Raw genomic sequence first — 16,684 nt, 5'->3', positions numbered from 1 at the left:
ACGCCCATCCACATGTCCCGCCTCCTGCAAATGCACCAATGAGATCATCTAGACGCGTGTCTACATGTCCCTCCTCCCGCAATTGAAAATAAAGCAGCATTTATAAATCACAATACTGATTTTCTCTCTTTCTGTTTCTGCCTGTTTTTGACATGTTTAAGTTCAGACCATTTTTGTACAAGGTAAGCAAGCCCAGTACTTGAGTAAATACTCCTGGTCATATATTACTTAACTACAAGGGAATGTTGCTCAGTCACATTTTGATTATCTGGGGGCTCACTTGCAGTACCCTCACGGCCCCACCAGTGGGCGCCGGCAACCACCGTTATAAGGTTCTTCTTATAAGGTCACCAGCATGATGGCCCAAGGCAAGTGTAATGTCACATCATTATGACATAATCGTCTCTGTCGGGTGGAAACCCCATATTATGTCCAAAACTGTTTGTTCCTTTTCAGGATTCAAATTCAAAAACAGCAAAAGTAACAGATCGCTGTGTTTCGAGCTTGTAGATCTGCTACTTTTGATACTTTTGCTGCTGTTGTCTGATCAGGTACACAAAAAATTAAGATTTCTTACCCGACAGCAACAATATAAAATATCAACTAAAATAATTGGCCATAATTGGCCCAGAGAATGTGTTTGTTTGTGCAGCATTATGAGACAATGCCTGGAGCCATGCTTGTGTTTGTTTTCTTCATTAAACAGGTTTAAATGGAGAGGTTAGATGAGGACAGTGGTGGAAAGTAACTAAGTACATGTACTCAAGTCCTGTACGTTAGTAAAATTTGGAGGTATTTTTTACTTCACTGGAGTGCGTCAAATGTTCAATAATTTTACTTCTGCTCCACTTCATCTCAAAGGCAAATGTTGTACTTTTACTCCACAATAACTATTTGAAAACTTTAGTTACTAGTTACTTTGAAGCGGTTTTACAGACCTATATATACTTTGACAATTTGCACATATACGATCTACAAGCTCACAGCGCATCACTTTGCGATGCGTTGTGAGCTTGTAGATCTGCTATTTTCAAAAGATTTTTATACATTCGAAAACTTGTGAAATGGGACCTTCTGAGTACTTTTACTTTTGGCACTTTAAGTACAGTACATTTTGATGCCAACACTTTTGTACTTTTACTCAAGTACATTTTTGAATACCGAACTTATACTTGTAACATACTATTTCTACATTAGGGTATTGATACTTTCAAGTAAAACATTTGACTACTTCACCATCACTTCAACGGGTTTAACACATTAAGACCGGGAATACGTCTGTGACATTTTTTGATTTCTTTAGCTATTCAAAAATAGCAGATCTACAAGCTCATAGCACGGCACCGATGGTTACAAAGATGCGTTCCCGGGTTTTAATGGGTTAAATGGAGAGGTTCGATAAGGACACGGCTGTGTGCTGAAATGAGTCAAATCTCACTTAATCTCATTTGATGAAGAAAAGTCGTACTCGTTAGTTGTCTATATTTTGTGTCATGTTTTAATCGAACAAAGTCTTGAATGTATTGTTCATGTGACTATTTTAGTAGTGTGTGTGTGTGTGTGTGTGTGTGTGTGTGTGTGTGTGTGTGTGTGTGTGTGTGTGTGTGTGTGTGTGTGTGTGTGTGTGTGTGTGTGTGTGTGTGTGTGTGTGTGTGTGTGTGTGTGTGTGTGTGTGTGTGTGTGTGTGTGTGGCTCATTGCCTGTGAAAACAATTTACAATTTAGGCATTTAGGCTCTTAATCCAAAGCGATTTACAGTAAGCAAGGTAAACACAAGGTAATGCACATCATGTACATCAAATGTTCAAAGCCCGGAATAGACAAATATAAATTATTAGCATTAAGATTGTGCCAAGTACAGTAGTGCCAACATGCCAACATATTTATTTTGCAGCATAATGAAACATATCCAGAGGAACTGAGGTCAATGTCAATGTTTGTTTTATTCTTCAAACCCATCTAGACAGGTGAGGCAAGTGACGATCTACTGTAGCTACTCCGTTGAAATCAATTGGATATTCCGATGTTTAATTGGAGAAAAACGTATAGTAAAAATGTATATACCAGCACACACACCAAAGTTCTAAGAAGAAAATATAGTATCCATTTGCTAACCAATAGAATACTCTCACGGTTTCTCAACCTTTTCTGAACACTGAACCACTTTGACCTCAAAGGTTGAAGGCTGAAGTACCCTCTATGATTTAGATTTGTGTGCAGTATAGGAATAAATAACAATTATTACTCTTTCTCACACTTTTTTACATTGTATTGGTACGAAATATATTGAATATAATAATAATATATTTAAATACTATTTTGGTACTTTATTATAATTTTTTTAATACAGGACTTTTACTTATTTTTACAATGTGGTATTGCTTCTTGTAAAAGTAGCAATACTTTACTCATTATGCGTAAGTTATTTCAAAGTTTTCAAAATGTATAAAAAAATCTTTTGAAAATAGCCAATCTACAGCTATTTTCAAATGTTTTTGAATAGAATTCAAATATTTTCAAGTAGAAATTCCAGTGTTTGTTGTTGGAGGCCCTGATTTTGGGTCCTACTTTAAGTTCTAGAGTCCAACCTGATAACCATCAATGTACAATAAAACACATTGGACTATAGATAGAGCAGGTGTTCTCAACCAGGGGTTAACAAACCTTTAGGGGTACTTGCAGGGGTAGTGTTGATTTTGACAGCAATTTTTTATTCAGTTTTAGTCAGAGTCTTATGAATCAAATTCCATTTAGTTTTATTAATATTTTAGTCATCTGGAATGTTTTAGTTTTTGTCTAGTTTTAGTCGACTAAATATCATAAGAGTTTAGTCGACTAAATCTACAGTTGATTTAGTCGACTAAAATGTATTTTGGCGGTGCCTTGATGGCGTTGTAATGGCTGATTTATCACTTGGTTGCTTGCTGAAAATAGCGTCGCGCTGCAAGACGTTGTGCGCTTGTAGATCTGCTATTTTCAGAGCGCAACCAAACATAAAATGACTTGTCTTTTAGTTCTACTGGATCTCTTCTCCACTAGTCCCTCACTTTAGTCTAGTTTTTATTTGTTGACAAAATTGTCAATATATTTAGTCATCGTAGCTTAGTTTTTATTTAGTTTTTATTTAGTTTTCGTCAGTGAAAAAAGGTAGGCTACTTGACGAACATTGACAAAATTGTGCAGGGGTTCGCAAAATTGTGAGGAAAGTAGTATTTAGAAACATGAATACATGATTCAATATATTCTGTACACAGTACAATGTAAAATAGTGTGAGACTGAGTATAACGTGAGAAAGAGTAATACTTATTCACCATATGTGTGGCACATTATTTATTATTTACTAAAATCATAGGGGGTATTTCAGTTGAACCTTTGAGGTTGAAGGGGTTCACTGATCAGAAAAGGTTGAGAAACCCTGAGAGAATTCTATTAGTTAGCAAATGGATACATGAACCATATTTTCTTCTTAGAACTTTGGTGTGTGTGTGTGTGTGTGTGTGTGTGTGTGTGTGTGTGTGTGTGTGTGTGTGTGTGTGTGTGTGTGTGTGTGTGTGTGTGTGTGTGTGTGTGTGTGTGTGTGTGTGTGTGTGTGTACCGGTATTACTAAACATTTTCTCCAAATGAGCCTCCTAAATATCCAATTGATTTCAACGGAGTAGCTACAGTAGATTGTCACCTGACTCAGCTGTTTAGACGGGTTTGAAGAATAAAACAAACTGACATTGATTGATTATGCTGCAAAAAAAAAAAAAACGTTGGCATGTTTGCACTACTGTACTTGGCACAATAATGATGTGACACTAAAGTACACACCCGGTTGTTTGTCTATTAAATCACTGTGACACACACACCCCTAAGGCTAATAATGTAAGGATATAAATGACCACCACCACATAAGACCAGCCAAACATTAGCAGAATCAGCAGTCATTTCATCTGAAAAGACACACTTCAAACTACTGGAGGTAAGTTTCTTCAACTTTCAGCAGATCATCTGTATCCATCTGCTTAAATTTGACTTTTCTGTTTAATAGCCTGAGGACGCGGTCACACAGGAACTTTAATTCTGCCTATGAGGGCAGATTCTGCCAATGCTTTTCAATGGGAACAGAGGTTTATTTTTTTGCAGAAATCCGCAAATGGCAACAAACCGCTCCATTGCCATTGAAAAGCATTGGCAGAATCCGCCTGCATAGGCAAAATTCCAGTTCGGTGCGACCACACCCTAACGGAGTAAATTAGAATTTATATTCTGAGCATTTATTTCATCATGCAATCATTATAGATTACATTTTTTTTAAATAATTTGTTGTTGTTGTTGTTGTTGTTATTATTATCATCAGCATCATTTATTCATGAAAATGTGTAACTTTTCTTGTGGTTTCCACAGAGGATGAAGGTGTACATTGCTCTAACGGTGCTCTTTGCTCTCCTGGCTTTAACTGAAGTAAAACCAGCAGCTGGGGGTAAGAACAACCATGGTACAAATCAGGTGCAAAATTTTGCCTTGATTATTGAACAATTATAAAGAATAAATATAGCTGCAAGCAGCAATGCAGAGGCCATGGAAACAACTGAGCAGAGTGCAGATGGATTGTGGATCTGGTATCTAACTCTGTATTATGTTGCATATAATGTGGATTAAAATTTTGGGCCAACAATTCAGTTATCATGACAAAAGTTTTGCAAGCAAGTTTCATGGTGTTTCATGACAAACGCCTGTTCAAATTTTGCATTTTCAAACGTTTCCCCTTTGGTCAATTGGAGTAAGATTTGTTCCAGTACTGTTTGGCATGACTCTCAACCATAATGCATTTTTTAAAATTGTGACTCTATATTTATGTAGTTAGCGGCATAGTGCCTATAGGAGCCTGTGGGAGTGCATGCAACAATGACCAATATCACCCTCCCCTCCCGGCTTACCTCCCCCGAACACTTGTGTTAGCATAGACGCCAGACAAAGCCGGATGCACCATGGTGGATTCGAACCTACAACCTCCGTGGTGGTGGGCAGGGACAATTTTTTTCATGTACAAAATCCAACTTGAATTTTAGACATTAGTCCAAAGTCTGTGTGTACAAAGTTTTGCAGATTGCATAAAAATCTGAGGAGGAGTTTGAATTAAAACTGTTGCAAATGTGTTGCAAATGTGTTCCTCATGAGGAGACACATAATGTGTAATGAAGTTTCATAGCTGTAGGTTAAACAGGACATAAGTTATATCTGTTATGACATCAGCACTTGAACAAGGCTAGAATTTCACTCAATCTTTGTGGGTCTCATGGTGTGTTTGTGTTCATAGCGCTGACCGAAGCCGACAAGGAGGAGATTGTGAACAAACACAACCAGCTGAGAAGAGGCGTGCAGCCTACCGCCAGCAACATGCTGAAGATGGTAAGACACTACTGGAGGTTTGATTTGATTTAATGACAATGCTCATATTATGTAGAACACATAAAGCTGCACACCGTTGGGTATGCATGCATGCGTGCATGTGTGTGTGCGTGTGCGTGTGCGTGTGCGTGTGCGTGTGCGTGTGCGTGTGCGCGTGCGCGTGTGCGTGTGCGTGTGCGTGTGTGTGTGTCTGTAATGTCCTGTGTCCTCTCATTCTCACAGAGCTGGAACGAGGAAGCTGCTGCCAACGCTCAGAGATGGGCCGACACGTGTACCAAGGGACACAGCACCGGCGCGGAAAGGAAAATCAGCAGTAAGACCCCTTTAACATTGATATCAATAATAATACTATTATGTTATATAATATAACATTAATGTATAATCCATCACGCAAGTATGTGGTAAATTAGGGTTTCCAACTGTCCCTTCAAATATGGAATCGTCCCTTGTTTGGAAACTAAACGACGTGTCCTATATTGAACTGATAAGGGACACACATTGTTCCTTATTTTAGGGGAATCAATCAATAGAGCACCGAAGTCTGACGCCAATGCCACTAGAGGGCGCTGTTCCACGGGTTCGTGGCTTTATTTTTTGTGTTGAAATCCCCATTTGGGAATCTTAGATCACGTCATATAAGAACTGTGTTCCAAACATAAACACACCAACCTGACGTTTTTGTCAGGGGGATGGCTCTGCATCGTTTATGATATTCATTCATATTTGATACAGCCTGTTTCTGGCGAAAATTGAATTAATTCTGCCTTAAAAGTCTTAAGAACTACTACTTCCGGGTCTGAAATCACTGTCCCCACAGCAGCCGTGTTCATGGGAAATGTAGTCTTTGGGTTGTTTGACTCGTTTCTAGTGCTTATATTGTGTTACTCTTTGGGTAAATGTGTACATTTACACCTTCAGTCGATGCTTCATATCCATATGAGTAAAAACGCCAGGGTGGTGTGTTTATTTTTGGAACACAGTTCTTATATGAAGCGATCTAAGATTCCCCAATGAGGATATCAATACAAAAAGTAAAGCCATGAACCTGCGGAAAGCGCCCTCTACTGGCAGTGACGTCAGGACTTCGGTGCTCTATGACACACATCTTACAAGTTCAAAAATAAAATCTTGGTGGGGCACGGTGGCGCAGTCGGTAGCGCTGTCGCCTCACAGCTAGAAGGTCCTGGGGTCGATTCCCGCCGGGGACGCCGTGGGCACTGGGGGTGTGTCTTCTCCTCCGCGTCACCAGCGCCCATACCCTAGGTGGGGTTGGCGAAAGGGCCTACTCTGTGTGGAGTTTGCATGTTCTCCCCGTGTCTCCTAGGGTAGTTAATACCCTCACAAAAACATGTAGTAATCCTGGTCACTATACTGTCTCCCCCTGGTCAGCCGGGGCGCCTGAAGGAGGGGAAGGGAACTGGTTGGAATAACGTGTTCCTTCACCGCGCTACGTCCAACCAGGGAAACTCCCCCCTGTCAGGTGACAAGAAAGGTCAGTTGGCTCTCATGCATTGAAGGAGACATGAGCTCGGCCCTGGCCTCCATAGGCTGGTGGGGGGAGTGCAGTGCCCAGGATCACTTAGCAAATTGGCACCGGGTGAAAAAAGGGTTACAAAATCGAGGGATAAAAAATATTTAAAACTAGAAAATGTGCTCCTCGGAGCACAAGTCTCCGCCAGCAGACCCGTGCTATTTTAATCAAATGAAATCACTTACCCTATCTTTAACCACAGTTCTCTAGGAATGTTCTAATTCTTACTTAAAATAGAACATGTATCTACTGTATCTAATGAGATACAGTAGGGTAAAAGATATATCTTTTAGTTAAAAAAAAAAAGTGTGACAATAAATATTTCTTTATGTTCCTCTTCTCAACTTCTAGTTCTTGTGATCTGTAGCGTCTCTTCTTACTGGTGTTATGTGCTTGTTGATGTTGTCTTTCATTACTTGAATACTGTGACCAGTGCCTTCTTTTCCTTTCGATGTTCTTTACATACTCTTGTACTTTTTCTTCCAGAGATTGCAGCAATCTTTGCTGTGTCATGTTGTCAGCATTTGTGGCTCGTCTTCGTTTTTTGTCATTTAGGGATTCTTTGTCTCTGTTTAGTGTTCTTTCTCTCTGTTTCTTAGCTTTGGCCTTCTGCGCCTTTGCTTCTTCATCAGGTTTCAGATGATGATTTGCTGCTTCTTCAGTTTGCGTAATGGGAGTTAGTTTCATTGTGTGATCTCAGCCTCTCCTGTCTAAGCTATTTATATATTTATATTACATATTGTGATGTCACGTGAAACTGACCAATGTTATAGGTGTTCTCAGAGGGACACACACACGCACGGACGGGTGATTTGTACTGGAAGGTACTGTTCCAATCAAGACTGATTGATCCTGTCTTACCTCACTTCAAAAAACATAAATAGACACACCTATTTATAGGATTTTATTTCGTCATGCGTCCCTCTAGCCAATCAAAAGCATTGGTGTCAACATATTGTCACGTGTCACGTGGAGCTTGACCAATGTTAGCTTGGCTAGGGGGGGGGGACACACAGCGGGACGAAGCGAAAACATACTCTCCGCCTCCGGCGGAGACAATAAAATCTTGGAAATAAGGGACGCCCAGCCGGGAGTCACTCTGTTCCCATGTGGATCCTGACATCTAGCCTGAGACCAAACGCATCTGCCAGTGCAAAAGAAAATTGCCCTCTGCGATTTGGGTCTGGCACTGCTCCGTTGTGAATCCATTTCCTGCTCCCGAAGTCTGGGGTGACCAATCAGGGCCCAGTATTCAAATATGGCAGACTGTAATTGGTAGTTGGTTGTAGGTCTAACCAATTGTGTCCAAAGCCATTGTTTTGATCCCGCCCCCTTGGAAAAAAAAACATCCTCATAGAAGCACCAGACTCATATCCACGCAGTGATATAGTCTGGCTACGCGAGGCTACCTGACATCCACATAATTTGATATTTAAGACTCCCTCTCTCTCTCTCTCTCGCTCGCTCTCTCTCTCTCTCTCTCTCTCTCTAGCCAGTGGTTGTGGTGAGAACATGTTCATGTCCAGTAACGAGAGAACATGGACAAATGCTGTGGAAAAATGGTATAGTGAGGTGAAGAACTTTGAGCACGGAGTGGGATCTGTCAATGGAAAGACAGTGACACACTTCACACAGGTACATTTATACCCAGTGGTAGAAGAAATACTCAAATGTTTTATTTTCATTTTTTTTTACATGATTGATTGATTGATTGATTGATTGATTGATTGATACTTTATTAACAGTTGGTTGTTGTTGGAGTTAAATTTCACCTTATGACCCACACAAAGTACAGATACTTGTAGCACGGAGACAATAAGGAAAGACCAGACTCAGACAGGCAGCGAAGGGTATAAGGAAACATGATTGTATTCAGATCAGAGAGACAATAGAAGGTTTACAGTATATCACAGGTATGGTACATCGGCCGTCCGTCTCTCCGTAGTGTAACAGAGCAAGCACGAGCTTTTAACATTGTCCAGTAACATAAACATATGACATCATAGGATGTGACATCAATCGTCCAGCCGTCGGAGGTGTAATCCTGCCATTGGTGGAGAGCGATGAGGTTCCGTCGTCTGATGATGATGGTAGATGATGGTAGATGATGATTGTGTGACAGTTTATCTCTGGACAACAGCGTCCCCATGTCTGGGTCAAACACGTTTGACATCTCTGACCTGTCACTGGTCAGTGAAGATTTGGTGACACTAAGGGAGACAGCTGTAGAAGAGAAGAGAACACCCAGATACCGTGTTCCCAAAACAAGATTGCCACAGAAAAGGCCTGCTTGAGTTCGACCTTGGCTTGCAGACAGAGAGACTAAGAGTACAGAGTACTTTTACCATGACTGAGGTACTGGCCCGTATGGCATTATTAATAGGACATTTTAACCAGGTTAAGGACCCTAGACACATTATGATAATTCAGATAAGAGTAATCAGATAAGAGTAATCAAATAACTCTATCAAGCCTACATCTTATCATGATTTGGATAGGGTCAAAGGTCAAGCTGATTGTACCTTGTGACATTATTCAAAATCAAATCAGACAGGCAAAGATTTAAAGGACTTAAAGGCAAAAATAAATGCTTAGTTAGATAACATACACATTTATACTTCTTCAAAAGGACTGTATAATTTATTAATTTGGAAGCAAAACAGGGTTTATAGTTCATGAATTTCCAAGACACTCCACACGTGTCCAAGTTTTCCCTTTGCAACTTTGCAAATGACTTTATTATAATTAAAAAAATCTCAGCTAATGTCACCGTCCCAAGCAAATCTTTTCAACATGTTTGGTTTAACTAAGACAGACAATTTTAGCACAGTTTAATGACCATGGCAGCAGAGAGATTGAGAGGGAGGGACACTCACCAGTCTGTAAGTTTTCATATTGAAATCTGACAAGAAACCTACGTCACCCGTCATTGATTGTTTCTGTACACGTTCAGAAATAGAAAAGTTACCTTCCTCGTTGTGGAGCTGCGATCCTGTGCTCTTATCAAGATACAAGTATTTAAAATGGAACGGGACACTTCTGTACTATGTAAATTTGTACATCACTTTACACTTTATTTTGGGAAAAAACTTACGTGATATCATCTTAAAACTCAAGAAATACTTCCTGATTGCATGTAGGCATGTGGCATCAAACATCTGTCTATCCAAGACATAAGTTGAAATCTTATAGTTGTCCAGGAATTGGATTTATGGGGTGGTTTACATTCTCGTTCTAAAATGAAACACAAAATGAAAAAGAAACACAAAACACAGTAATTAAACATTTAAATCATAATCATATTTAAATCAAATATTCATCAAACTCCCCTCTATTTGACACCCATATATCTATAATATAATGTGTGGCAGATGATTTGTTGATGAGAAAGGGGATGAAAAAAAATAATAATAAATTAATTTAAAATTAAAATTAAAAAAAATTAAAATTAAAAAGTTATAATTAAAACTTTTTTAAAAATAAAATATAACAATGAAAAATAAGGAATAAACATCTTTGTTCTGAAGAGTATATTGAAATGAGATAAGTACAGAAAAATAGCAAATCTGCAAGCTTACAAAAAAAAATCTTAAGTTAAAATGATAAAATATTTTCAAAACTTTTTAAAATAAATCAAAAATGACTTTATAATAAACTTAATATTATAGTTAATGTTTCCCAATATTGATATAGAACAAATTGAATCTTATTAGGGTAAATTTAACGGATCTATGTTTTGAATGGAATTCAATAGAGACTGTAACCGGTAGGATCACGTTGTCATGGAAACGTGTCTAACGTACCACAAAGCTAACACTTCCTGCTGAAGGAATTATGGGAAATGGAGTCTCAGACCAGAAGGAATTATGGGAAATGGAGTTTTAGACCAGAAGGAATTATGGGAAATGGAGTTTTAAGAGACCAGAGTGACTTTGTTCTAACTGACTGGAGAATGACTAAAATTTTGACTAAAATGGTTAGAACTAGCGAGACAGACACACGCATTCATTCACGCATGCCTTGCATAGCTGAAATCGTTCATACATAGATAGTAGAAGGGACACAAAGATAAACAGAGAAACTTTCATTCCTTAGCTCCCTCGCTCGCCCGGACACACACACCGTACGACAGCTTGCTGACCCATAGAGAGAGAGAGAGAGAAACCGTTCATTACTACACACAGACAGACATACAAACATACCGAACATAGATATCTTCCAGCAACAAACTAATTTTGGAATGAAAAAGATTTTAACCTGATTGGTTTACTTATTATTTTAATTATATTCAAAATATTTTAAATAAACTAAAACTTATTTTTAAGGCAAATATAATTATACTGATGGTTCAATGAATTTAGAACAGATAAAAATATATATATTTTAAACTTTTAAAACAAGCCTTCATAGTTATAGTGTGTGAATGTATTCTTCTGTGGGCATAGCCTTGTTATGATACCAGCTCGGAACAAGAGAATGTAAACAGATAAGACATGGGAGAAGTGAGAGGCTGTAGGGAAGAGGGATTTAAAAGTTATTGTTAAAGCTCAATATATTAAATGGATGGATGATTTAACTACAGTGGTCAAAATAAAACAAACATATAAGACAAAACAAAAAAATGTACTGACAATGGAGTATCGGACGTATAAATTGTAGAGGACAAATCCCCTACCCGTCCCTCAATGGAGTAATTTGGACGTATAATTTGTAGAGGACAAATCCCCTACCCGTCCCTCAATAGAGTAATTTGGACGTATAATTTGTAGAGGACAAATCCCCTACCCGTCCCTCTCATAAACATATACAGAGACAAAGACAAACTATATAATGACCCAGGTAGATAAGAGAATTTATGAGACATTCAGGAATGTTCTCCCAGGGATAAAAGTTGATAAAACATTTTTACTTGACTCACTCCCTAGCGGAGCTTTGTTAAACAGTCATTTACAAACAGGCTGATAATTATGAGACAAATGGTTCGGTAAAGACAATACATACAATAAAGAAAAAGGTATACTCATCAGATCAAGGCAGGGATAAGTTACATGGAGATCCCAATCACTGGATCATGGTACAATAAAAATAAAAATATATACTCATCAAATCTGATGTTGGTTCAGGGATCCCGACCCCGATGGCTGGACCATGTGGAATTTGAGACATGTCGAGGGTCCAGTCCAAAGGTCCAGCGATCGCGTCCAGGTCCCAAACAAAATAAATTGTGATACTGTTCAAAGTTAACCTTCATCTGAATAGAAGTGATAAGTCGTTACACCCAAGGCTGGTTCGTTTGATACGTATTAAAACATGGTCTGCCGGGAGTCTGACAATAGCAGTTCCCCCCCGTACACCATATTTCAAACATATCCGGGCTCGATGGACCAATTGTTGGAGTTAAATTTCACCTTATGACCCACACAAAGTACAGATACTTGTAGCACGGAGACAATAAGGAAAGACCAGACTCAGACAGGCAGCGAAGGGTATAAGGAAACATGATTGTATTCAGATCAGAGAGACAATAGAAGGTTTACAGTATATCACAGGTATGGTACATCGGCCGTCCGTCTCTCCGTAGTGTAACAGAGCAAGCACGAGCTTTTAACATTGTCCAGTAACATAAACATATGACATCATAGGATGTGACATCAATCGTCCAGCCGTCGGAGGTGTAATCCTGCCATTGGTGGAGAGCGATGAGGTTCCGTCGTCTGATGATGATGGTAGATGATGGTAGATGATGATTGTGTGACAGTTTATCTCTGGACAACAGCGTCCCCATGTCTGGGTCAAACACGTTTGACATCTCTGACCTGTCACTGGTCAGTGAAGATTTGGTGACACTAAGGGAGACAGCTGTAGAAGAGAAGAGAACACCCAGATACCGTGTTCCCAAAACAAGATTGCCACAGAAAAGGCCTGCTTGAGTTCGACCTTGGCTTGCAGACAGAGAGACTAAGAGTACAGAGTACTTTTACCATGACTGAGGTACTGGCCCGTATGGCATTATTAATAGGACATTTTAACCAGGTTAAGGACCCTAGACACATTATGATAATTCAGATAAGAGTAATCAGATAAGAGTAATCAAATAACTCTATCAGTTGTACAGTCAAAGGTTATGATGAAAGGATAACACAAAAATTACCATGGTCTTGTTTCCATTGTTGTCCTTTGTGGTCAGGGGATTCTACTTTCAAGGTATTAAAGTAGTTAAAGTATGTTCACTTGTATTTTGAATTGAGGAATTATTTTAGGTAAAGTAAATGTAGCAATATCACAATATAAAAATACTGTTACAAGTACAAAGCCTATGGCTGTATTCAAAGAGTTACATGGCATCACAATATAAAAATTATAAACAATTCAAGGTTAAATATGAACACTAGGGGGCGGCAGTTGCCATTCCTCTGAGACCCCAAATAACCCCTGTCCTTGACATGAAAGCGGCAGTTGCCATTCTCTGAGACCCCAAATAACCCCTGTCCTTGACATGAAAGCGCTTGAGAAGCACTGGCTGTCTCCGCCAGGCCGAAGGTCTGTCCGTCCTTGTCTGTCCGTGTGTGTGTGTGTGTGTGTGTGTGTGTGTTTGTGTGTGTGTGTGTGTGTGTGTGTGTGTGTGTGTGTGTGTTCGTTCGTCCGTGTGTGTGTTCGTTCGTTCGTTCGTTCGTTCGTTCGTCCGTCCGTGTGTGTGTGTGTGTGTGTGTGTGTGTGTGTGTGTGTGTGTGTGTGTGTGTGTGTGTGTGTGTGTGTGTGTGTGTGTGTGTGTGTGTGTGTGTGTGTGTGTGTTAGTCCGTCTGTCCGTCCGTCCGTCCGTCCGTCCGTCCGTCCGTCCGTCCGTGTGTGTGTGTGTGTGATCGTCCGTCCGTCTGTATACAGCTAATCTCTGGCACCATTGGCCAGATTGGCGTGGGTGGTTTTGTCCAAACATCAAACAAATAGGTACACATTATCTCTATAGTCATGTGATCGAGACGGATCTGTCCGATTTGTCATATTGATTGATTGAATACTGTATTGACAGTTTGCAAATAGTACAGTGGTACGATTATACAATGGTGCTAAAAGGATAACGCCCTGAGAACTTATTTCCATTGTGGTCCTGAATTCCATCCTGATTGGCTTGTTCAAAACGGACCTGTCCAATTTTTCATATTTTATCGTGATTGGCTAAGATTGACTTTTACTACCTGGCCTGGGAGAGACCTGTACTCCGAGGAGCACATTTTTCTAGTTTAAAGTGATGTTGTGTTGTGTGTGTTGCACAGGTTGTGTGGTACAGCTCCAACCAGGTCGGATGTGGCATGACCCACTGCCCCGATGCCTCTCCGTACAAATACTTCTTCGTTTGTCAATTCTGTCCACCGTAAGTACTACTGTCACCAACACCATGTACACATACAGTACAAGATTTTCAAGTGGGCCCTGATATGGAAAAGGTTTGGTACCACTAGTGTAGATGTACATGAAAAGCAAAAAAGGTTTACTGTCTCATCAGATATCATGTTTAATATTTAGCATGTTTAATATTATATATGTTATATGTTCTGTCCCACATCGCAGTGGTAATGTCGTGAGTAGTCACGCAGATGTCGTAGCTAGTATCGCAGAGCCCTACAAGTCTGGACCATCTTGTGGTGACTGTCCCAATGACTGTGATGACAAGCTGTGCAGTAAGTGACCAAAATAATAGAGAGTTTAAGTGGTTAATATAAACAGTTAGTCTTACCTTAACCCTAACCCCAAGCCAAACCCCATTCCTTACCCTTACCCCAATCATCATCCCAACACTTAAACTAATCCTAACCCAACCCAACCCTATAAACTGAGGTAATATAGGGCTGAGAGAACAGACCCCCTTAACCTTAAGGAGGGGTTATATTCAGGAGAAGTTGAGATGTATTTAATACATATTGTTTTTTCACTGTTCCATATCAATAGGCATAAAGATGAGTTTGCACACTGTAGCTCCCTTCTAGAAAGTGTTACCAATTTGTTTTTATGTTTTACGTATTATTCTTCAGTCTGAAGAAGAGCTCTCGCAGTGACCATCGCAACAGCCAGTGAGCAAACTCATCTTTTTGCCTTTTCGGCCAAAAATGATATCTTTGACAATATGTTGTAACTAAGTAACTAAGTAACTAACCATCAACTCAATGACCTCTCTGTCTGTCTGTCTGTCTGTCTGTCTGTCTGTCTGTCTGTCTGTCTGTCTGTCTGTCTGTCTGTCTGTCTGTCTGTCTGTCTGTCTGTCTGTCTGTCTGTCTGTCTGTCTGTCTGTCTGTCTGTCTCTCTGTCTGTCTGTCTGTCATTCTGTCTGTCTGTATGTCTCTGTCTCTGTCTCTGTCTCTCTCAGCCAACCCATGTCCCTATAGAAATAAGTTCGCCAACTGTCCTTCTCTGGCGCAGAAGAAGGGGTGCAGTAACTGGAGGTACCCCACCATTGCAGGCATTTGCCCCGCCTCCTGCAAGTGCACCACTGAGATCATCTAAACGCCTGCCCACGCATCACAAGAAACCACTGTCATATACTCTATGTACTGTATATCCAATGGAAACTGCACTCTATGCTTTTAGAGAATAAAGTAGCATTATAGATTGAACATTACAATACTGACTTTCTCGCTTTCTTTTTGCCCGTTTGTTTCTTTATTATTATAAAAAGAATGTCTTACTATGTTCACACTGGCAGACCAAATCAGACTGTTTTTATCAACTCTGATCAGCATAAAAGCACATGGTTTTCTTATGTTCATCTTCTGTACCCACCGGACTGATTCATAGTGGAGGTGTGTGACACCATTACAAAACATACAGTGAAATGGTGGAAAGGATTTCAGTTTGGACTGGAGAGTCTGACAGTTACTTTTACTTTACTTGAGTATATATTTCCATTTTTGAATGCTTATTTTATACTTCTACTCCACTACATCACAGAACTTTTTATCTATAATGACTTGACATCTTTAGTTACTAGTTACTTTGTAGATTTGATTATTGTGTCGCCCGCTAGGGACCGGAGGTCCCAACAGCGAGACTAATCAACACTAATTGTCTGTGACTGCGGCGACAAAGATTAACCAAGACAATCGCTTATCAGGGCCGGATTAGCACTATGTGGTGCCCCAGGGCGACCTCAAGTTGAGGTGCCCCCCGGCCGTGCCGCTTATACACGGTCATGTGAGGGGGTTGGCCTCATCTCAAATTTGCCGTCTTCCGCTGCGTCACCTGTTTGCTATGCTTAGATGTTGATTTGATTATACATTACTTGCACCTGTTGAGAGAGAAAGTTTGTCCAGTGTCATTTATAGTTTCTCAGTTCAGAGAACAGCAGCATTCCTTTTTTTCCAGTGTGCATCTGCGGTATCTGGCCCTACGGGACCGGTAGGAAATGAGGTCCATTTCCGGAGGCGGGGAATAAACAGTCAACGCTCAGAAACCGGAGTTTTTCCTTTCTTAACAATTCCATTTTATTGTCAGAGTTCTCAGCAATCCATACACTTAGGTCAAATTAACGTACAGCGCTTAGTCCATAGATCCATTTTATCCTGTCGAAACACAGAGTCCCGTTTCTCACAACAACACCATATTATATTTAAACAGACATTTGACCTAGGACCTCCTTCTGACCACTCACAACAGGTTCTTAAAGAACAATAGACTTCTTGGGCCAGCCTTTCACAATGGATCTGCCTCCTTCACACTGACTCATGACAATTTACTTTAACCTATTTATAAAACTATACTTTTACACAA

The 16,684-nt window shown here is 39.9% G+C and overlaps 2 protein-coding genes across 2 annotated transcripts in view; both read left to right on the top strand.

Moving 5' to 3' along the window:
* Nucleotides 1-3,937: 3,937 nt before the first annotated feature.
* The window catches only part of LOC308103368 (apolipoprotein(a)-like), a 105,744-nt gene continuing 92,997 nt past the window's right edge, over nt 3,938-16,684 (top strand). The window contains exon 1 of the mRNA XM_080453310.1: nt 3,938-3,964. The gene's annotated coding sequence lies outside the window, so the exon portion shown is untranslated. The remainder of the gene's footprint in view (nt 3,965-16,684) is intronic.
* On the top strand, nt 4,393-15,421 carry LOC308102623 (cysteine-rich venom protein latisemin-like; the record flags this gene model as incomplete). Its single annotated transcript, XM_080452424.1, has 7 exons — nt 4,393-4,480; nt 5,303-5,394; nt 5,617-5,707; nt 13,113-13,129; nt 14,197-14,294; nt 14,492-14,601; nt 15,285-15,421. 7 exons carry the CDS (start codon nt 4,393-4,395, stop codon nt 15,419-15,421), a joined length of 633 nt encoding a protein of 210 aa, XP_080308550.1.

Source organism: Gymnoscopelus braueri, assembly GCF_963280865.1.
Source record: "Gymnoscopelus braueri genome assembly, chromosome: 16".
Taxonomy (NCBI): domain Eukaryota; kingdom Metazoa; phylum Chordata; class Actinopteri; order Myctophiformes; family Myctophidae; genus Gymnoscopelus; species Gymnoscopelus braueri.
Note: the sequence above shows the minus strand (reverse complement) of the source record. Positions and strands in the feature narration are given on the sequence as shown.